Source organism: Thamnophis elegans, chromosome 9 (assembly GCF_009769535.1).
Source record: "Thamnophis elegans isolate rThaEle1 chromosome 9, rThaEle1.pri, whole genome shotgun sequence".
NCBI classification, from domain to species: domain Eukaryota; kingdom Metazoa; phylum Chordata; class Lepidosauria; order Squamata; family Colubridae; genus Thamnophis; species Thamnophis elegans.
Window position 1 is genome coordinate 7,241,224 of NC_045549.1, and position 23,625 is coordinate 7,264,848.

General features: G+C 44.3%; 2 protein-coding genes across 5 annotated transcripts in view; both read right to left on the minus strand.

The window, feature by feature from the left end:
* Positions 1–8,179, minus strand: part of RUFY3 (RUN and FYVE domain containing 3) — a 78,495-nt gene extending 70,316 nt beyond the window's left edge. For 2 of the 4 annotated variants that reach the window (XM_032223815.1, XM_032223813.1), the window contains exon 1: positions 7,765–8,178. In XM_032223815.1, coding sequence (XP_032079706.1) covers positions 7,765–8,038 — 274 coding nt within the window. In that variant the 5' untranslated portion in view covers positions 8,039–8,178. Of the gene's footprint in view, positions 1–7,764 lie in introns of all 4 variants that reach the window. The other 2 variants (XM_032223816.1, XM_032223818.1) reach the window with 1 other exon arrangement.
* Positions 8,180–12,623: 4,444 nt separating this feature from the next.
* UTP3 (UTP3 small subunit processome component) lies at positions 12,624–14,321 on the minus strand. The gene has a single exon (XM_032224704.1). The coding sequence runs from the start codon at positions 14,193–14,195 to the stop codon at positions 12,708–12,710; it is 1,488 nt and encodes a 495-aa protein (XP_032080595.1). The 5' UTR covers positions 14,196–14,321; the 3' UTR covers positions 12,624–12,707.
* Between the last annotated feature and the right edge of the window lie 9,304 nt (positions 14,322–23,625).

Sequence of the window (23,625 nt, forward strand, 5' to 3'; positions counted from 1 at the left end):
CTTCAGTTTTGCAAACTGTTTCACAAAAATAAATGTCTGATTCACCCAACAGTTGGTCCAAATTAGCCTGCTGCTTCATTCACTCTTCAAGCGTACGAGCAACGTGATATCCGACTGGTAAAACTTGATTTTGAGCTGCCAGTTAGCATCTGTTTGTCTCTACGAGCATCACAGGCAAACATCCTTGTTTGCAGCTGTAATCAACTGATCACTCATTCATTTTTAATCATTTATTTGTTTATCATCATCAGCTTTTAATGACCCCATTGATCCCTTGCAGAGTGCAGTCTTGGGCAACTGAATGGAGCTTGAGTGTTTACTGGCCGGATGCCCCACCTGTCGCCAATGAGGAGTTACATACGGCAGATATATTCTCATCGTGCCCAGAGAAAGAACAATATCTGCCTCTACCTAGGATCGAACTCACAGCCTCCTCATTGGGAGGCGAGAATTCCACCTTTGGGCCACCACGCCACTCATTTATTATTTATTTATTTATATCCTGCCTTTATTATTTTTGCAAACCACTCAAGGCAAAGAACATACCCAACCACACCTCCCTCCTATTTTCCCCACAACAACGGCCCTGTGAGGTAGGTTGGGCTGACTGACCTAAAGTCACCCAGCTGGATTTCCTGCTTAAGGCAGAACTAGAACTCACCGTCTCCTGATGACTGGCCCCAAGTCACACCAGCTGACTTTCATGCCTGAGGCTGGACTAGAAGTCACTGGCTCCTGGTGATTGGTTCAAAGTCAGTCATGTGAAGTTCAAGTCTAAAGGTACCACATGAACTGATAATATGTTGGCGACTGGCCTGAAGTCACCCAGCTGGCTTTCATGGCTAAGGTGGAACTAGAACTCACAGTCTCCTGGTATCTGGCCCAAAGTCACCCAGCTGACTTTCATGCATTAAGGGAGGGGACTAGAACTCACTGTCTCCTGGTGATTGGCCCAAAACCACCCAGCCAGCTTTGGTGCCTAAGGTGACACTAGAACTCTCAATTTCCTGGTGATTGTCCCAAGCCCCCCAGATGACTTTCATGGCTAACCTGAACTCATGGTCTCCTGCTTTCTAGCCCAGTCTCCTGATAGCTGTTTCAATTATTTTATGGTCCAGGTAAGGTCCATTTATGTAAGGTTCAGCACCGACTGGATAATGGCAAAAAATCAATCAACCACTAAGTATATCTTCTTCCATATTAACCTGTTCACTAGGAGCTCTCAATCCCTAAAAGTGACATGCCACACCAGGCCTTTAAATATTATATCCGCGGAAAGTTGTTTTTATGACTTTAAGCAAGTTGTTTTTAGTGGTTTGATTCTCTGGGGCCAACGTTTTATTCACTTCGTAATATTTGCACTGTCTACAAACAGAACCCAACATGATGCGACCCATTTCATTGCATACATGAGGTACAATGACAATAAGGGCTATTATACTATACCTAGTTCCTACACCTAGGAAGTGTACGTTTAGAAAGCAATTTTCCGAATTCTTCCTCTTACAATTATATTTATGATTTGTATAAATGTACAAAATACATTTATACAAATACATTTGTAATAAATGTCTTGAAATTCTTTAATTTTAAGACATTTATTACAAATGTATTTTGTAATACATGCTGCCTGCTTTCTTTTGCTGAAGCAATATCTCTCTCTGGTTATTTAGGACCAAAGAACACACAAAAGCTAAGATAGAAGGAAAAGTAAAACGAAAAACAAAAACGTACATAACAGATAGTCCTGTAAACCACTTAGAACAGGAGTCACCAACTTTTCGGACCTCAGGGACCCATTAAATTCATAATTTTAAATCCCGTGGACTACTAATATGATCTGCCTAATGACCCGGGGGGGGGGGGCCTTGGCCAGGTGATCATGTGACTGGGTGGGCGTGGCCAACTCAATGTCATTTACGTGAAGGGGCGCCTCCCCGGCCTCTACTTGCCCCTCCCCTCCCAGCCCCTCCCCGCCCGGGCTCCTTAGAGACCCAACAGGAAACAGTTGCAGGAGCTAAGCAGCCACCATGAGAAAGAGTTGGCAAAACAGCTCAGTTCAATTTGGATCTGACCAAAAAGGAGGCTCAGCAGAAGCATCTCACTGAGGACTAGGAGCATAGGTTTTCCAAGCAGAGGGAAGACCTGCGGGAGTGCAAGGCCAGGTATCAGCGCCTGGAGGCTCAGCGGGCTGAGATGGTCAGCCAGTTCCAGGCCATGAGGCAGTCCCACTGGAACGAGGCCCTTTGAGTCTTCTCCACCAGCGGCCCTTCCCTCCAGCCTTCGCCCAAAACCTTGCACCAGGAGGCTGAAGCAGACCCCAATTTCTGCCCCCCTCCGACCTGCACAAAAAGACCCCAAAGGGGGAGACTCTCTGCAGCAAAACAAACGTTCATTGCACGTATCCGGCCCAGGAGGCGTAGTTGGAGGACCCCTGATTTAGTGCAATATAAAGAAAATTCAAATAATTTTTCTGCAGACCATCAAACGTTTTTCACAGACCACCAGTTGGCTTAGAAAGCACTGTGTAAAGCACTGTGAAGCGATATACAAGTCTAAACACTATTGCTATTAGGCACAATGCCAGCTGAGTGACCTCATCACTTTCTCTCAACCATAAGAAGCAGGCAATGATAAACTGTTTCTGAGAAACCTTGCCAAGAAAACTGCACGAACTTGTCCAACAATTGGACACAACTGAATAGAAGAAGCAAAAAAAAAACAACTGATTTATATAATGATCCTTCCAAAATAGAACAAAATGTTTTAATGGGTCTCTTAAAGGACAAAAAAAAAACCCTATTTTTTTTTCTACTGAAAAGTAGAAAACTTGTATAGTGCATATACAAAAGTAGAAAAACTTGTATAATGCATACAAGTTACACCTGGCCAGATTATAAACACATTCCTGCATGCTGAATACCATCAAATTACTAACATAAAAACAGCTCAATTCTGCTTTCTATCACACCCCCGGAACACACCTACGCCCTTCTACCAATTGAAAAAGGTAATTAGCATTACAGAAACATAGAAAATCTTTTTTTTTCCCCCAGAGCCAAATTCTCCTCTTGACTAAATTAAGCAGAGACTCGCTTTGAATCTACTGGACTTCCCAGTTACTTAACAAACATTTCCACATAGATTCCTTGGGTATGGACAAAACTGGTTTGTCATTACAGGTAGGTCCCCTATGTACGGCGGTTCATTTAGTGAATCATTTAAAGTTACAACGGCACTGAAGTCAGTGACTTGTGGCTGTTTTTCACCCTTACGACCACTGCAACCTTCCCTAAGGTCACGTGAACGAAATTCTGGCAGTTGGCAACTGGCATGTACTCATGTCAGTTTCATTGTCCAGGGGTCATGTGATCACCAGCCGGCCTCCAACAAGCAAAATCAGTGGGGGAAGCCAGATTCACTTAATGACAACATGTTTCACTTAACAAGGTCATAAAACGGGGAGCGTCTTAACAACTGTCTTGCTTAGCAATGGGGATTTTGGGCTCAACTGTAGCCATAAGTCAAGGACTACCTATACTTTCTTTAATTTACCCTTTAAAGAGGAATTTTCCAATCTATAAAGAAAAGGAAACTTTCATTCCACAGACAAATTCAGAGAGTGTTATTTGTTCTAAGTTTCTTTGACATTCCAAAGAGAGAATCTTATTTTTTCCCTGTGTTCGGTTTAAAGCGGATTTGTCCAAAGTATTCTAGGTGCTGTTTATATCCCGTTGTATCGATGTCAACCCTTAGCCACCATTTAAATCCTAGGGCTAAATGGGACCTTGGAGGCCTTCTAGTCCAACCCGTTGCCCCAAGGAAAAACAAGTCCTTATTCCATCTGGGACTAATAGTTGAAATCTTCAGCAAAAGACAGATTTCCAAGAGGATCTTTCCACATTTGATCCCTCAGGTTTCCAGTAGTACATTTATTATCACCATAACTGAGTCCATTTACTTTCTGCTGGTTATAACAGAACATCAGAGATGGGAGGGACCTTGGAGGTCTTCTAGTCTCACCCCCTGCTTAGGCAGGAAACCCTACACCACTTCAGACAAATGGTTATCCAACATCTTCCTAAAAACTTCCAGTGTTGGAGCATTCACAACTTCTGGAGGAAAGTCGTTCCACTGATTAATTGTTTTAACTGTCAGGAAATTTCTCCATATTTCTAGGTTGCTTCTCTCCTTGATTAGTTTCCATCCATTGATTCTTGTCCTGCTTTCAGGTGCTTTGGACAATAGGCTGACCTCCTCTTCTTTGTGGCAGCCCCTCAAATATTGGAAGACTGCTATAATGTCACCCTTCGTCTCTTCTTTTCTCTTCCTCTCTTTCCTTCCACCTTTCCTAGCATACCATCATCACTCCTATCTAAGGAAAGGGCTGATATTTATTTTATCTTTCTTTGCATCTATCTTTAGTCTTCCTAATGACAACATTTCCAGTTGCAATGTATGGCTGGGAAAGGGGGACCATAAGAAAGGCTGAGCCCCAAAGAACTGAGGGCCTTTGAACTATAGTGTTGGAGAAGACTCCTGCGAGTCCCTTGGACTGCAAGGCGGTTCAAATCTCACCGGCTCAAGGTCGACTCAGCCTTCCATCCTTCCGAGGTGGGTGAAATGAGGACCCAGACTGTGGGGGCAAGTTGCTGACTCAATTTGCTAAAAAAAATCTGTAAACCGCTTAGAGAGGGCTGAAAGCCCTATGAAGTGGTATATAAGTCTAATAGATAGATAGATAGATAGATAGATAGATAGATAGATAGATAGATAGATAGATAGATAGATGATAGATAGATAGATAGATAGATAGATTAGATAGATAGATAGATAGATAGATTAGATAGATAGATAGATAGATGATAGATAGATAGATAGATAGATAGATAGATAGATAGATAGATAGATAGATAGATAGATAGATAGATAGATAGATTAGATAGATAGATAGATAGATAGATAGATAGATAGATAGATAGATAGATAGATAGATAGATAGATAAAACCGATATGCAGATGAGACCACTACAGCCAAGAAATTAAAAGGCGCTTGCTCCTGGGGAGGAAAGCTACAGCAAATCTAGACAGCAGACTAAAAAGCAGAGACATCACCCTGCCAACAAAAGTGCGGATAGTCAAGGCTATGGTTTTCCCCAGTTGCAATGGATGGCTGTGAAGCTTGGACCATAAGGAAGGCTGAGTGCCAAAGAATGGAGGCCTTTGAACTCTGGTGCTGGAGAAGACTCCTGCATGTCCCTTGGACTGCAAGGCCATCCAACCGGTCAGTCCTAGAGGAGATCAACCCTGGCTGCTCTTTAGAAGGCCAGATCCTGAAGAGGAAACTCAAAGGCTTTGGCCATTTAATGAGAAGGAAGAAGGACTCCCTGGAGAAGAGCCTCATGCTGGGGAAGATGGAGGGCAAGAGAAGAAGGGGACGACAGAGAAGGAGGTGGCTGGATGGAGTCTTCACTGAGCTTCAATGGACTCCAGAGGATGGGAGAGGACAGGAAGGAACGTTGTCCAGGGGGTCGCGATGGGTCAGACACGACTTCGCCATTAACAACAACAATGACAACACAGTTAGCCAAGGCATCTGCCACTATAATAAGAAGTCTCTCTGGATTGCTGTTTTTTGCTATTTTTCTCCAAAATCAGCCACTTTTTCTCCCCAAAGATTGAAGGAAACTGATGCAAAGGAAAAAGGGGGGGAAAGGAGGAAACAGAGGCTGTGAATTGTAAGCCCAGGCATTTTCTTTGAAGGCAATTTCCAAAAAGTTTTTCAATATCTAAGGGCTGCCACAAAGAAGAGGGGGATGAGTCCATTTTCCAAAGCACCTGAAAGCAGGGCGAGAAGCAATGGGTGGAAACTAATCAAGGAGAGAAGCAACTTAGAACTAAGGAGGAATTTCCTGACAACGAGAACAATTAAACAGTGGAACAACTTGCCTCCAGAAGTTGTGAAGGCTCCAACACTGGAAGTTTTAAAGAAGATGTTGGACAGCCATTTGTCTGAAATGGTATAGGGTGTCCTGCTTCAACTGGGGGATGGACTAGAAGGCCTCCAAGTTCCCTTCCAATTCTATTATTCCCTTATTCTATTAAATTATCTCTGATAACCACTTTGCTGGTTTTTTTTTAAGCTGGCACCCACCTTCAGCTAAAGCAGCTTCCCTTGAAAGAGACTTTAACCCACTGAATAAATAAAACCTCAGGCGCTGACATTGCAAAGCAGGTGACAAGTGGCTTGAAGGACTGGAAGGGGAGGGTGAGGGAGGGAGGACAGCCATTCACACTCCAGCTTTGGAGAAGACCCCAAAAAGGGGATGAATACACACACACACACACACAAACACAAACACGGAGCAAGATGTGAGTGAGGAGGGAAGGTATCCATTCACACCCAGGTTTTGGACAAGACCCCCCCCCCCAAAAAAAGACACACACAGACACACACACAGAGGGATTAGTGAGGAGGGAGGGTAGTCATTCACACTCAGGTTTTGGAGAAGAACCCCCCCCAAAGGACAGACAGACAGACAGACAGACAGACAGACAGACAGACAGACAGACACACACACACACACACACACACACACACACACACACACACACACGGAGGATTAGTGAGGAGGGAAGGTAGTCATTCACACCCAGGTTTTGGAGAAGACACCCCCCCCCAAAGAAGATTGACACACACTCACAGTTATACACACATACACACACACACACATACGGGAAGGGTGAGGGAGGATAGCCAGTTTACACCCAGGCTTTGGAAAGACCCTAAAAAAGATTCTCTCTCTCTCTCCCTCCCTCTCTCTCTCTCTCTCTCTCTCTCTCTCTCACACACACACACACACACACACACAAAACACACAAACACACACTCACAGTTACACACAGAGGAAGGGTGAGTGAGGAGGGAGGATAGCCAGTTCACACCCAGGCTTTGGAAAGACCCTAAAAAAGATTCTCTCTCTCTCTCCCTCTCTCTCTCCCTCTCTCTCTCTCTCACACACACACACACACACAAAACACACAAACACACACTCACAGTTACACACAGAGGAAGGGTGAGGGAGGAGGGAGGATAGCCAGTTCACACCCAGGCTTTGGAAAGACCCTAAAAAAGATTCTCTCTCTCTCTCCCTCCCTCTCTCTCTCTCTCTCTCTCTCTCTCTCACACACACACACACACACACACAAACACACAAACACACACTCACAGTTACACACAGAGGAAGGGTGAGGGAGGAGGGAGGATAGCCAGTTCACACCCAGGCTTTGGAAAGACCCTAAAAAAGATTCTCTCTCTCTCTCCCTCCCTCTCTCTCTCTCTCTCTCTCTCTCTCTCTCACACACACACACACACACACACACAAACACACAAACACACACTCACAGTTACACACAGAGGAAGGGTGAGGGAGGAGGGAGGATAGCCAGTTCACACCCAAGCTTTGATGAAGACCCTCCCCCCTCAAAAAAGGGGTGAGAGGACACACACACACACACACACAGAGGAAGAAGTGGGAAGGGCAGCTTCCCTTGAAGGATTTGGGATGTGTGTGCGCCAAGAGCAGGGTGTGCCAACCTGGAGACCGGCTGCCCAACCCTTTGACAGCAGAGACTCTCTCGACCCATCCACCCACTGCTGGGGATTATGGGAGCCCAGAGAAGAAGAAGAAGACAACACCCCCCCCCACCCCCAAGTTGGGGAGCGGCGGGAGGGAAGCGGGCTAAGGGAAGGCTACTACTCACGAGCGCCGCCGGTCCGCGGCTGGCCGGCCTCGGGCCCGATGTAGCTGAGCAGGACGGGCAGCGGGGCGCCACGAGGGCCCGGCGGCGCGGCGCGCCAAGCGCTCTGGGGCTGCGCTCCGGGCGCGGCGGTGGCGGCGCCTCCTCCTCGGCCGGGGTAAAGGAGGAAAAAAGGGGGCGAGTCCGGCGGCGATTCCCCCTCCTCCTCTTCCTCCTCCCCGTCGGCTTCCCCGCCGGCTTCCCGGCTTTGGGCGTCGCGGACGCCAGAGCTCTCCATGCGGGCCAAGCGCCGGGTCCCCCTCGGCCTCTCCAAGCGCGCGCGCCGCAGGACGCAGGCAACTTCGCTCCGTCGCCGCCGCCGCTTCTCCGCCGAACAACCCAGCTCGGGCCCAGCCGGCCTGGGGGTGGAGTGAGCCGGGGAAGGGGGGGGAAAGCCTCGCCTTGACCCGGCCCCTCGCCCCGCCCCGCCGGCCCCGACTTCGGCCGGCCTCCTCGGCGCGCGCCCCGGCTCCTCCCCGGAGCGCACGGCAGAGGCAGCCCGTAGGAGGCGGGATCGCCTCTGCCGGGATCGGAGTAGTTGTAGATCCCTGGGAAGGGCGGTCGGCTAATCCGTCAGAATAGAGCTGGAAGAGACCTTGGAGGTCTTCTAGTCCAGCCCCCCTGCTCAAGCGAGGCCATTTCGAATAAGCGGCTGTCCAATGTCATCTTGGAAAACCTCCCGCGGTGGAATATCCATGACTTCTGGTGGCAAGTCGTTCCACTGGTTAATTGTTCTCAATGCCAAGAAATCTTTCCTTAATTTCAGGTTGGCTCGTTTGCTGAGCCGGAGACGGTGTTGTTGTATACACACACACACACACACACACACACACACACACACACACACACAAAACCACCAAATTAGTTTTCATTTTTTTGGCAGGTGCTAATGAGGTGTTTTTCTCCCACACATTTTCTTTCTAATTTCTTGAGAACTAACTTGGGTTCTTGGGTTTCCTGCTTAAGCAGAGGGTTGGACTAGAAGACCTCCAAGGTCCCTTCCAACTCTGTTATTCTATTCTATTCTAACCATTAGTCTGAAGTGGTGTAGGGTCTCCTGCCTAAGCAGGGGGTTGGACTAGATGACCTCCAAGGTCCCTTCCAACTCTGTTATTCTATTCTATTCTCTAACCATTAGTCTGAAGTGGTGTAGGGCCTAAGCAGGGGGTTGGACTAGAAGATCTCCAAGGTCCCTTCCAACTCTGTATTCTATTCTATTCTAATCATTTGTCTGAAGTGTAGGATTTCCTGCCTAAGCAGGGGGTTGGACTAGAAGACCTCCAAGGTCCCTTCCAACTCATTCTATTCTATTCTAACCATTAGTCTGAAGTGGTGTAGGATTTCCTGCCTAAGCAGGGGGTTGGACTAGAAGACCTCCAAGGTCCCTTCCAACTCATTCTATTCTATTCTAACCATTAGTCTGAAGTGGTGTAGGATTTCCTGCCTAAGCAGGGGGTTGGACTAGAAGACCTCCAAGGTCCCTTCCAACTCTGTATTCTATTCTATTCTACTCTACTCTATTTTCTATTCTATTCTGTCTTTCTCTTTGCTATACAAGTAGTCCTCAACTTGCAACAGTTTGTTTAGTGACCGTCCCAAGTGACAATGGCACTGAAAAAAGTGACCAATGTCTCTTTGAACATTACAGCATCCCCATGACCGCCTGATCAAAATTTAAGACCATTGGCAACTGACTCATATTTATGACCGTTATGTGGTCTCCTTTTGTTGACCTTCTGACAAAGCAAACTCAATGGGAAAGCTAGCTTCACTTAACAACTGTGTTAGTCATTGAACCACTGCAGTGATTCGCGTGGCGAATGGGGCAAGAAAAGTTATAAAACGGGACAAAACTTGCTCGACTAATTTCTCACTTGGTAATATGAAATCCCAGCTCAATTGTGGTCGTAAGTTGAGGACTGCCTGTAATTCTTATTTGGGTTTTGGGGTTCCTTCAGTTAATTTTTCATTTTGATTTTTTTTTTCTCTTCACCCTAGAAATGCGTGGAGAAATAATGTTTCCCTCAGGCGTGGTGGTGGTATTTTATCATTATTATTTTTTTCCTTTCCTTTCCCCTCTTTGTTACAATTCTTATTTGAGTTTGGATTAATGTTCCTTTTTAAATTATTTTCCTTTTTGCTCTGTGATTTGTGTGGATAAATAAGGCTATTTTCAGAGGTGGTGGTAGCATTTTGCCATTTTCTTTCTCAGTTCCTTGGAGGATTTCTTTGCTACAATTCTTATTTAGATTTTGGGATAGTTTTGATTAATTTCCCATTTCATTTTTTTTCTTCTTCACCATATAGTGTGTAGCTTATAGGTTTTTTTTCAAATTGTAGGGTGATTTTTTTTTAATATATCAGTAAAACAGTTAAAATCATTGTGGTGTTATTCAGTTGGCCTACGTTATTAGAATAGAATAGAGTAGAATAGGAGAGTTGAAAGGGACCTTGGAGGTCTTCTAGTCCAACCCCCTGCTCAGGCGGGAAACCCTACACCACTTCAGACAAATGGTTATCCAACATCTTCTTAAAAACTACCAGTTTTGGAGCATTCACAAATTCTGTAGGCAAATTGTTCCACTGATTAATTATTGTCAGAAAAATTCTCTTTGCTTCTAAATTGCTTCTCTTGATTAATTTCTACTCATTGCTTCTTGTTCTGCCCTCAGGTGCTTTGGAGAATAGTTTGACTCCCTCTTCTTTGGTTCCTGCAACTGTTCTTCATATGTTTTAGTTTCCAGTCCTCTAATCGTAATTTTGAGCTGTTTCATTAAAACTAATAAGAATCCACAAAACTTAATAACCAGTTTTGCAAATTCTTCAGTAACTTTACTATTGTATGGCAACTGAAACTGATAGGTACCATTTAATGAAGAACATTATCTTTAAAGTAACTACCAAACCTAACCAATCTTCCTCAAATTTTCACTCTTTATTATGCTGGTTGATGTAATAAAGATTTGATTTGATACCCTTCAGATTCTGGCTGGAAGGTTTGGGGAATTGGTCTATAACATCTGAAAATGACTTGGGGAAAACTAGATATGTAACAGAAAAGCAGAATTGCCTCAGTAGGTGGCAGCATTTGGCTAAAAGTTTTTACGTTAAAATCTAAAGAGGGGGACTTGACTAGTACTTAGATTAGGAAACTACTAGCCAGTATCAAAGCCTGAAGATCAGAACTGAAAAATAGTTATAAATTAGTTATAAATAGCTATAAACTCACACAAAAGACATCATCAGCAAACTGTTTTTTTTACTATGGCCAAGAAAAATACATCGATGTGTACCAAAAGTAACCCAACAGTGAAACTTGAGTCCACAAAGACTTGACTTTTATGGAAGGTTACAATAGCATGAAACAACTTGGAAAGTTTCCCTGAATTGATAATATAGGTAGTCCTCGACTTACGGCCGCAATTGAGCTCAAAAGTCCTGTGGTTAAGCGAGACGTTTGCGAGTTCTGCCCCGTTTTAAGCCCTTTCTTGAATCAGCTGTGAATCACTGCAGTTGATCAAGATAGCGACGTGGTTGTTAAGGGAATCTGCGTTCTCCATTGACTTGGTCAGAACGTCGCAAAAGGGGATCATGTGACCTCAAGACACAGCAACGGTCATAAATATCAACCATTTGCCGAGCATCAGAATTTGGATCACACGATTGTGGGGATGACTGCAAAGGTAGTCACTGTAAAAAAAGTCATTTTTTTCCCGTGTTGTTGTAACTTTGAACAGTTACTAAACAAACTGTTGAGAACTAACACACCTGCCAGCACCCTGTTTTGTGCCTAGCAGGCCTCCCTGAAGCCTCCTGGGACAAAAAATGGGGCATAGAGGGATGTCGCACTCCCCTGTATGCGCACACACCCCTCCCCACCCCACATAAGCACACAGGTCTCACACATGCACTCCCACTCCCGAACATGTGTGGCAGAAACCTGAAAATCAGCTGGCCATCGCGCACACATGCACTTTGGAGCTAAGCTGGGGCGCGCCATGAGTTTGCCACCACAGCCCTAAGCTATATTGTCATCTATCTCCCCTCTTTGCTGCTATGTCCTGCCACATTTGATTCCAGAAATAATATCAATGGTCAAGGAACCAAGTGAAGCATGATTGGAGGAGGTGCCTCTGCTAGTGCTCATTTAAGCACTCTGGATACTCCTCAATTTATGACGATTGAGCCGCAAATCTCTGCTGCAAACCAAGGTTTTTAGTGAATTTTGACCCATTTTTACAACCTTTCGGGATTTTGATCATGTGACCGCAGGAATGTTGCAATGGCCATAGGTTTTCATGCAAATGTTGCAGTATCCCCAGGATCACATAATCAAAATTCAGACTTTTGGCAACTTTTTCCAGTGCTGTTGAAACTTGAAATGGTTAAAAAAAGACTACCTGTATATATTAAAGTCAAAACCTTGTAATGGATGCAACTCTGGAAGTGAGAACCATTGTTAAAAGCTGGCTTATAACCCAGCATTGCCAGGGATTTATTTATAGAGGGAAAATGTCCGGACCAAACGTAATTTCTAATGTTGGATTTTCCCCCCTACTAGAGGGAGCCCCTTTGTGGAATTTTATGAAGCCATTACCATGGCAACTCCACTGCACTGTGCAGTAGAAGCCATTTTGAGGCACAACAGGCTGTATCTTAACAGAACACACACCCGGAGGAGTGTTAGGGGTGTCTTACCCCCCACAATATTTGTTTCCAGAGAGTAATTCATCTGTGTACCAAGTTTGGTTGAAATTGCTCGAGGCGTTCCAGAGTTATGCTGGAACATACACACACATTTATAGATAGATAGATAACACATGTTATAATTCCCAAAAAGAGATACATTTATTAAGTTCACGTCCACTAGTCTGCAAATAGAGAGGTGAAAAAAGGAAGACCATGGATCACTTGAGCTTAATACTTTTCTTAACTCCAGCACGAATGCCAGACAGTTCGCCTGCGTATTTTTGTGTTTCTCTTCGGAATTCACGAACTTGTCCCCTTCTACGGATCTTGGCTTTTCTGAATTTCTCACGATGTTTGACTCTTGGGTTGCGGTCAATCTTCTTTCTTCTCGGCGTAAGGCCTTTATTTTTCAACATCTGGTACGTTGCCCCTCTCTTTTGGTCCGATTCCTCCTCTTCAACGACGGGATGACTCATGCCTTCTTTTTCGTCTCGTTTCCTCTTCTTCTTAAGCATGATCTTCTCTTCCATCTCCTTGTAAAAGGCCAATGCGGCTTGCTCGTCCAAATCAGAATCGTCTGCCAGCTCGTCTTCAGCCTCCTCGTTCGTAAAGTTTGGAGATTTCGTTTTCCTCTTATTAACCGTTTTTCTAACCAAAGGCAGGGGCTTCTTCCTACTTCCCACCCCTTCGGTCTCCTTACTATGGAATTCCTTAAGAAGGAGACGAACCTCTGGCAACAGTTTTTGGTCCACCACCGCCAAGTCATTGATGAGGTTCCTGTAAGTGACAAGCCTTTCAATGACGGGATGGCCATGGATTGGAATCCTTTTCGCTTTCAGCACCAAGTAAAAACTGACGTTGCAGCAGTAGTTCAGATAGAGGTGGTACTTGGTTTGCAAATACTGGCTCCCTTTTCCTTCTGGGATGACTCCGTCCCCCATCATTTGCACGAGGGGCTCCAGCTCATCCCTGAGCTCCAGGACTTTGGCTTCGAAGTCCTGAATCAGCTCCAGCAGTTCGGGAGATTCCTTCCTCAGCAATTTCAGCTGCTCTTTCTTAGAAAGGGACGCCAAGTCCTTGGCGATGTTCTGCCCAGATTCTTTCCCGCCCGTTGGCTCAGCTACCCTGGCGTAAGCCTGCAGGAGATCCAAGCCGTAGTCTTCCTCACCCAAGTTCTCCGCCATCCTCCTCTGGATGGCCTGAGCTTCCGCCTCTTCTTCCAGCTCTTCAGCTTCCACCTCTTCCTTGCTCTTCTTGGGGGCCTTGGGGCGGCGGGCGGCCCCCTCGTAGTCCGTGCCATAGTAGAGCTTCTTTCTCTGGCCCCAAGCCAGCTCATTGGGGAGGCCTGAGCCCCATTGGCCTGAGCCCCGCTGCTCTTCCAGGTCGCTGTCCATGTCCAGAGGCTCATCGTCCTCCTCATCTTCATCATCATCATCATCATCCTCACCAGGCCCCGCGTCCCCATCCTCCTCAGACTCGCTGTTCTCGGACAAGTGCAGGCCCAGCACCTCTTCCACTTCTTCCTCCTCCTCCTCCTCTTCCTCACTGCCCAGCGCCGCCAGCACCGCCTCCTCCAGCCGCCGCTCGTGGAAGTCGTCCGCCTCCTCCGTCACGCGCGGCTCCCCCGGCTCCGGCTCCTCCAACTTTTCTTCGCGCCCGGCCGAGGCCCGCAAAGCCGGCGGGATTTTCCGGCGTGCTTTCCCCATGATGGCCGCCGAACGCCTCAGAAAAAGACAATCCGGGGAAACGAGACAAACGGACGCAACGGTCCCGCCGGCGAGGCAAGGCACGACTTCCGGGTCGAGGTTGAGCCCTCTTCCGGTTTCAGGGAAAGTCAAGGGGTGACCCTTCTGCGCTTGTCGCCTCTGTTCCCGTGACGCGACCTGGGCTTTGCCTCCCCATGGCTTAACTTCCGGCGGCTGAGCTTCCGGTTGTGGAGAGCTTGGAGCGCTCTGTTTGAAAAAGGACGATAGAGAGTGGAGCCTGTTTGAAAGCGTTGCACTGCCTCAACTCCTCGCCCCCCCCCCCCGGTTTTCATAAGGAATATATTGATTTTTTGGATATCTGTGGGAAATCTGCTCTGCAGGCTGACTCATTCTGTATTGTCTGCCCTTGCTTTTGTTTTCCATTTTAATTTTTCTTTCTGCTTTAGCTAGCTATCATCTATTTATCATTATCTACCATTTACCTATCTATCAACCTGTCTGACTGTGTACCATCCAACTACCTAACTACCTACCTATCATCTATTATTATCTACCATCTGCCTATCTATTTCTGTTTGTCTATCATCTACCATCTAGGTATCAATCTTTGTCTATTATCCACCCATCCTTCTATCATTATCTACCAACCTATCTACCGCTATCTGTCTCTGTTTTATCTATCTGTCTATTATCTACCTATCAACCTTTGTCTTTCATCCATCCATCCACTCATCCATCTATCATTATCTACCATATAGGTATCAATATGTCTATCTGTCTGTCTTATCTATCTATCTATCTATCTATCTATCTATCTATCTATCTATCTATCTATCTCTATCATCCATCCACCCATCCATCTATCATTGTCTACCATATACGTGTCAATATGTCTGTCTTACCTATCTATCTATCTATCTATCTATCTATCTATCTATCTATCTATTTCTATAATCCATCCATCATTGTCTACCATATACCTACCAATATGTCTGTCTGTCCTATCTGTCTGTCTGTCTGTCTGTCTATCTATCTATCTATCTATCTATCTATCTATCTATCTATCTATCTATCTATATCTCATCCACCCATCCATCTATCATTGTCTACCATATACCTATCAACATGTCTGTCTATCTTTATCTGTCTGTCTGTCTGTCTATCTATCTATCTATCTATCTATCTATCTATCTATCTATCTATCTATCTATCTATATCTCATCCACCCATCCATCAATCATTGTCTACCATATACCTATCAACATGTCTGTCTATCTTTATCTATCTATCTATCTATCTATTTCTATCATCCATCCATCCATCATTGCCTACCATATACCTACCAATATATCTGTCTGTCCTATCTATCTATCTATCTATCTATCTATCTATCTATCTATCTATCTATCTATCTATCTATCTATCTCTATATCTCTATATCTATCTATTTATCTATCTCTATATCTATCTATTTATCTATCTATCTCTATATCTATCTATCTATCTATCTATCTATCTATCTATCTATCTATCTATCTATCTATCTTATTTATGACTATCATCCATCCACCCACACATCCATCTATCATTGTCTATCATATACTTACTTATCAACATGTCTGTCTGTCTTATCTATCTATCTATCTATCTTATGCTGTATGGTTACTATGTGCTACCTCTGTGTATCTATCCTTATCTACCATCTGCCTATCAACCTCTGTCTTATCATCTATCTGTCTGTCTAGCTAAATTAATGGGTTACCAAACTGCAGTGGACTCTACTGTCCATTTTTTATACTGTGTCGTTACTATGTGTTTTTTATTGCTGTTCCTTAGATTTGCGAACTTGTAGTAGCAGCCAGACAAAGGGATATGTAATTAACTTTACTGTCACAGAATTAGTCTCCACAGGGAACTGTGGCACGTTTTCCTGGACTTGGAAGTGATGCAAGGTTTAAGTTGGCTAGTATTTTTATTCATTTAGTATTACATTTTTCTTTATAAGTAACTCAAGGTGGTCTGTGGAGATGTGGAGATAGCCAAGGAAGACCAAGAGGGGAAGTCAAAGAGGAAGTCAAATGCCCATTTTATTGCCAAGAAAACTGCATCCAATGTGATCTGCTGGAGGGAGGGATGTAAAAATACAAGATGACAGTCACAATGGTGTGATGAAACTCCTGTGATCATGAATGCAAATCTTGAGGTTTTGGGTTCCCTCAGGACCATGATGCCCTGAATTTTACTAGAGGCTGTGGTGGCGCAGTGGTTAGAATGCAGTACTGCAGGGCTAACTCATTCCTCACTCCAGGAGTTCGATCCTGACTGGCTCAAGGTTGACTCAGCCTTCCATCCTTCCAAGGTGGGTAAAATGAGGACTCAGATTGTTGGGGGCAAGAGGCTGACTCTGTAAACAGCTTAGAGAGGGCTGTAAAAGCACTGTAAAATGGTATATAAATCTAAGTGCTATTGCTATTTTCTACCAGGAGATGGAAATAGTTACAGGTTTTCAAAGAGATAACGCTCAGGGTGTTGATCTCTAAGCCAATCCACAAGGGGACAATGGCTGTGTAACCACTGTTCTAGAATAGGAGTAGGAGTAGAAATAGGAATAGGAATAGAATTCTTTATCGGCCAAGTGTGATTGGACACATAAGGAATTTGTCTTTGGTGCAGATGCTCTCAGTGTGCATAAGGAGAATAAAATACATTCATCAAGAATAAAAAGGTACAACACTTAGTGATAGTCAAGGTTACTAATAAGCTATCAAATCATATTAGGAAACAATTAAAAACAATATAAATTGAAAAATACAAGTAACATGGTTATAGTAATAAGTTGGAAGAGATAGGTACTAGTAAGGAAGAGAAGAATAATAGTAATACAGTCTTAGTAAATAGTTTGACAGTGTTGTGGGAATTAGTTGTTAAGCAGAGTAATGGCATTCGGGGAAAAACTGTTCTTGTGTCTAGTTATCTTGGTGTGCAGAGCCCTATAGCGTCGTTTTGAGGGTAGGAGCTGAAACAATTTATGTCCAGGATGCGAGGGGTCTGTAGATATTTTCCCAGCCCTCTTTTTGACTCATGCAGTGTACAGGTCCCTCAATGGAAGGCAGGTTGGCAGTAATTGTTTTTTCTGCAGTTCTAATTATCCTCTGAAATCTCTGTCTGTCTTGTTTGATTGCAGAGCCAAACCAGACCGTTATATAGTCCTTGACTTGTGACCACAGTCAAGCCCAATATTTCTATTGTTAAGTGAGGCAGTTGTTAAGTGAGTTGCGCCTCACTTTATGACCTTTTTTTTTGGCCACGATTGTTAAGCAACTGAACTGCAGTTGTTAACAGAATCGCGTGGTTGTTAAAACAAATTTGACTTCTCCCGTTGACTTCGCTGGCAGGGAGTCGGCTGGGAAGTTTACCAATGGTGACCCCAGGATAGTCATAACTAGATGCCAGTTACCAAGCATTCGAATTTTGACCACATTATGACAATTGTCATAACTGTGAAAAATAGCCACATGTTCCCCCCCTTTTTTTTAGTGCCGTTGCAACTTTGATCATTAAACAAATAGGATGGGTGCATATAATATCTCAAAGAAGATGAAAAAGCTGATATCAAATAATGACTTTCTTCTGCGATATTAAACAGCTTTATCCTAATTATTCAACCTGCCTATTTTACTCTTTAATTCCTCCTCAATTGTAGCAGCTGCACCTGTTTTGTGGTTTTCTTAAAAATAAACTGCCACCTGGGCTGTTTGCATACAATGGTTCCAGAGTTGGGCCCAATATATCACTTTGTGGGTATCAGATGCATTCTTTTTCCACCACAAACAACTCTTGGAGTAATCTCATTGTTCTTCTGTTGGTGTCTCTTTCTCGACTTCCTGCCCTTCGTTGATTGAGAAGAGGCGCGGTGTAAAATATTCCCACGTGGCAGTTTTATCATGGTTTATATGAAGGCGTACAGGAGGGGGAAAAGGCTATGTGGCCATAGCATTATTTTTGACACTGAAATATCTGATTATACTTTAAAAGTAAAATACCTTTAATTCAAGTGAATTATTGATAGTTTACATGTAGATTTGAATACAGTTTCCTTGACAGGGAGAACAATTAACCGCTTGCCTCTAGAAATGTGAATGTTCCAACGCTGGAGGATTTTGAGAAGAGATTGGACAGCCATTTCTCTGAAATGGTATAGGCCATTGTATCCTGCTTGAACTGGGGGGTTGGACTAGAAGGCCTCCAAGGTCCCTTCCAATTCTCTTATTCTCTTAAACCTTTACCTTCATAGAATAACAGAGTTTGGAGGGACCTTGGAGGTCTTGTAGTCCCACCCTCTGCTTAGGCAGGAAATCCTACACCACTTCAGACAAATGGTTAGCCAACATCTTAAAAACTTTTAGTGTTGGAGCATTCACAACTTCTGGAGGCAAGTTGACCCACTGATTAATTGTTCTAACTGTCAGGAAATTTCTCCTTGATTAGTTTCCACCCATTGCTTCTTGTTCTACCCTCAGATGCTTTGGAGAATAGCTTGACTCCCTCTTCTTTGTGGCAGCTCCCCAAATATTGGAAGACTGCTATCATGTCTCCCCTAGTCCTTCTTTTCATTAAACTAGACATACCAAGTTCCTGCAACCGTTCCTCATATGTTTTAGCCTCCAGTCCCCTAATCATCTTTGTTGCTCTTCTCTGCACTCTTTCTAGAGTCTCCACATCTTTTTTACATTGTGGCGACCAAAACTGGATGCGATATTCTAGCACAAGACATGTACATACACACACACACACAAATCACATCTGTCTACTGTGGCTTTAATTTGGGAAATCACTTATTATTTATTTAAGTATATTAGGCACCCAGCTCTACAGGGTGGGGCATAACCTTTTCCTAGGGGGTCACAGCAAGATCGACAGCAGTTTACAACTTCCGCGACACTTCATTTTAAAGCCCATAAAAAACTGAATTGAATGAGCTATTAAATGTTAAATTTGCTTTAAGAATGGCTGGAAAATTCGATTCGGAAGAACAAAGGATCATTGACAGAATAAAATGCATTGCCTTTCGAGAGGCTCGCGATGCTGGAGCGACGTTTATCAATCCACCTCGTTTGAATGCTGTTCGAAGGGCTAATGGTGGTCATACTGACTATTAAATCGTGTCAATAAACTCAGTTTTTGATGGGCTTTCGAATGGTGTATGAATTATTTGTGTTGTTGTTACAAGTGTTGCTGTGACCCCCTAGGAAAAGGTTATGCCCCGCCCTGTACATAGAGGAGAAGAGTCAGTTTTGATCAGATATGAATGACAACATACAGATTGGTTAAACCTAGCAGAGGGGGGGGACTTTGCTTCGAAAGGCTTAATTTGGTCATTCTTCAGAGGGCAATAATCAGAATTATTAGTTGTACTCCCTGTGTTAAATTCCCCATGGATTGTCAGCTTCTGGTCGTTTCATTAGTCCTCTTAACAACAATTCATTTAGGGAGCATTCAACAGAGCTGAAAAAGCAGGGACATCTGACTCCTTTTTCACACAACCGTGGCAGCAGTCTCATACTCACGGGATCAACATTTGGACGGTCAGCCCCTGGCTCGTATTTATGACGGTTTGCCACGTCCCTGAATCACCTGATCCCCTTTTGCGACCTTCTGATGAGCAAAGTCAGTGGGGAACCTGGATTCACTTAGCAAACAGATTCTGAATTTAACACCTGCAGTGATCCACAATAATAGCGGCTAGAAAAGTCATGGGGCAAAACTCACTTAACAACTGTCTTGCTTAGCAACTGACATTTTGGGTTCAATTGTGGTCATAAGTTGAGGACTTCTATATTTTAAGCGCCCTTTCCCCTAAGATCTCCAGCTTCTGTCCACAGATACACCCTCTCTGCCCTTCGTCTGCTTTTAACCGAGTGGAACAGTGGTGGGTTTCAAATTTTTTTAGAACCTCTTCTGTAGGTGTGGCCTGCTTTCTGGGAGTGGCTTGCTGGCCATGTGACTGGGTGGGCATGGCCAACTTGTAAAATGTGGTGAAACTCACTTAACAACGCTCTTTCTTAGCAACCAAAATGTTGGCTCAGGAACTCTGGCATTTGAAGCACACAAGTCTTAAAGCTGTCAAGTTGCAAGACCCTTGCACCCCTAACCCTTTAGAAAATAACCTCAGGGGTGTTCAAACTTGACAGCTTTAAGACTTGTGGACTTCAACTCCCAGAATTCCTCCTCCAGTCATGTTGGCTCAGGAACTCTGGCATTGAAGCATGCAAGTCTTAAAGCTGTCAAGTTACAAGACCCTTGCACTCCTAACCTTTTAGGGGGGAAAAACCCCAGGGGTGTTCAAACTTGACAGCTTTAAGACTTGTGGACTTCAACTCCCAGAATTCCTCCTCCAGTCATGTTGGCTCAGGAACTCTGGCATTGAAGCAGGCAAGTCTTAAAGCTATCAAGTTACAAGACCCTTGCACCCCTAACCCTTTAGAAAAAAAAAACCCAGGGGTGTTCGAACTTGACAGCTTTAAGACTTGTGGACTTCAACTTCCGGAATTCCTCCTCTTGCTCTTCATCTTGATGATGTGCGGACAGACAGGGGGAGGGAGCTGGAACCGGTTCTAAACGGCACTGTAGATTTGTTTAGAACTGGCAGGAACCCACCCCCGGAGTGGAAATATAATAATCATAATCTTTCTTTGGGGTTTAATCCTTGTTTTGCACTCTAAAGTACCAGTTGTGGTTAATCGTGGGTGGCTGAAGCACTTGTGTTACGCTGGCATTCTCTGAAGAAGTGACCAGGACATCTTACCTGATGCTAATAATATATTACTTCGAAGGTTTGAAAATTCAGTTGGAAGCGTCTTCGGTAAAATAGCCCATCATTTTGGTGTCATAACCAACAAAGGAACTGAAACTTGATTTTTTAGAAATCAAACTGTGGTGAGGAGGTGGGTGTTTTTAACACGTGCTTGGAGGCAGTTAAGGGCAGAAACCTACAGATGAAGGACTGAAAAAGGCAATCTAGAAATCTAGGTAGAAATTACTGCCTTGAACCGTCTGCAACATTTTATTCTAATAAAAAATAAAACTCTTGCATGCACCACAGAATACCATTTCAGACAAATGATTGTCTTTAAAAAACCTCCGAAGGCAATTTGTTCCACCGATTTAGTGTTCTCACTGATGGGAAATTTCTCTATACTTCCAGGTTTACTACAGCTTTACTTCTCTCCTTAATTACTTTCCACCCATTGCTTCTCGTCCTGCCTTCAGGTGCTTCGGAGAATAGCTAGACTCCCTCTTTATGTTGTTCGTTGCAACGTCGTGTCCGACCCATCGTGACTCCATGGACAACGTTCCTCCAGGCCTTCCTGTCCGCGACCATCCTCTGGAATCCATTGAAGCTCACCCCGGCTGCTTTGGTGACTCCATCCAGCCACCTCATTCTCTGTCGTCCCCTTCTTCTTTTGCCCTCCATCTTCCCCAGCATGAGGCTCTTCTCCAGGGAGTCTTTCCTTCTCATTAGGTGGCCAAAGTCTTTGAGTTTCCTCTTCAGGATCTGGCCTTCTAAAGAGCAGTCAGGGTTGATCTCCTCCAGGACTGACCGGTTGGATGGCCTTGAAGTCCAAGGGACTCAATGCAGGAGTCTTCTCCAGCACCAGAGTTCAAAGGCCTCCATTCTTTGGCACTCAGCCTTTCTTATGGTCCAACCTTCACAGCCATCCATTGCAACTGGGAAAACCATAGCCTTGACTATACGCACTTTTATTGGCAGGGTGATGTCTCTGCTTTTTAGTCTGCTGTCTAGATTTGCCGTAGCTTTCCTCCCCAAGAGCAAGCATCTTTTAATTTTTTGGCTGCAGTCCCCATCTGCGGTGATCTTGGAGCCCAGGAAAATAAAATCTTGCACTACCTCCATTTCGTCCCTATCTATTTGCCAGGAAGAAAAAAGAGTGCCAAAGTTGGCTTGAAACTCAACATTAAGAAAGCTAAGGTCATGGCATCCGGCCCTCTCAATTCTTCTTTGTGGCAGTACCTCAAATATTGGAATTGATTGCTATCGTGTCATCGCTTCTACGAGGGGCTGTAGAAGCGGACAGTGATTTAGAAAACCTTCACGTGATAACAATTAGTCACTACGAAGTTTTTTTTTAATTTTTTAAGGCGCCACAAGCGGTTTGTGGTTTCTGCTGTAAAAAAAATAATGAAACCGTCTATAACTATAATAGACATTATCAACTGTCGCACTGGAAGTCGGTGTCTTTTTAGATTAGCTGAAAACTATTTAATTCTATGCCACATACTAAATGGGACGCAGTAGCTCAGTGGCTAAGACGTTGAGCTTGCCGATCAGAATGCTCAGCAGTTCAGCGGTTCGAATCCCCAGCGCCGCATAACGGAGTGAGCTCCCGCTACTTGTCCCAGCTTCTGCCAACCTATCAGTTCGAAAGCATGTAAAAAATGCAAGTAGAAAAATAGGAACCACCTTTGGTGGGAAGGTAACAGCGTTTCGTGCGCCTTCGGCATTTAGTTATGCCAGTCACATGACCACGGAGATGTCTTCGGACAGCGCTGGCTCTTCGGCTTAGAAACGGAGATGAGCACCGCCCCCTAGAGTCAGGAACGACTAGCACATACATGCAAGGGGAACCTTTACCTCTACCTCTGCCACATACTACGTTATTCTATTTATGCCCCAGTGGCCTCACAGCGGTAATATCTATTCCGGAAAAGATTAAATTCCCACTTGTATTGCAATACAGATAGTCCTCGAGTTACGACCACATTTGAGCCCAAACTTTATGTTGCTAAGTGAAACATTTGTTCAGGGAGTTTGCCCCACTGTACAACTTTTTTTTACCGCAGTTGTTAAGGGGATCATTGCATTTGTTAAGTCAGTAACACGGTTGTTAAGTGAATCTGGCTTCCTCATTGACTTTGCTTGTCAAGACGGTCGCAAAAGTGGATCGCATGACTGCAACCGTCGTAACAATGAGCCAGTTGGCAAGCCTTTGGATTTAGATCATGGGACCATGGGACTGCTGCAACGGTTGTAAGGGTGAAAATGATCATAAGTCACTTTTTTTCAGTGCCGTTGTAACTTTGAATGGTCACTAAATGAACTGTTGTAAATTGAGGACAACCTGTAGTAGACAACATTAATTTGTTGAGTTCCAAAGCAATGTTTTTCAAACAGAGCAACTTTAAGAGGTGTGGATTTCAACTTCCAGAAAGCCTGGGTTTGGATTTTAATTTGCAGAAGATGTGTGGATTTCACCTCCCAGAATTCCCCTAGCCAGCATGCTGGCTGGGCAATTCTGGGAATCGAAGTTCACATCTCTTAAAACTGCCAAGTTTGGCTAGAGGAAAGAGGGGAAAAACTAGGAAAGCAATAAAGAAAAGAAGAAAGACTAAGAAATTAAAAAAAAACAAG

What these genes read in the sequence shown, in the direction of transcription:
- UTP3 (XM_032224704.1), bottom strand. Translation starts at nt 14,195, where the DNA reads ATGGGGAAAGCACGCCGGAAAATCCCGCCGGCTTTGCGGGCCTCGGCC.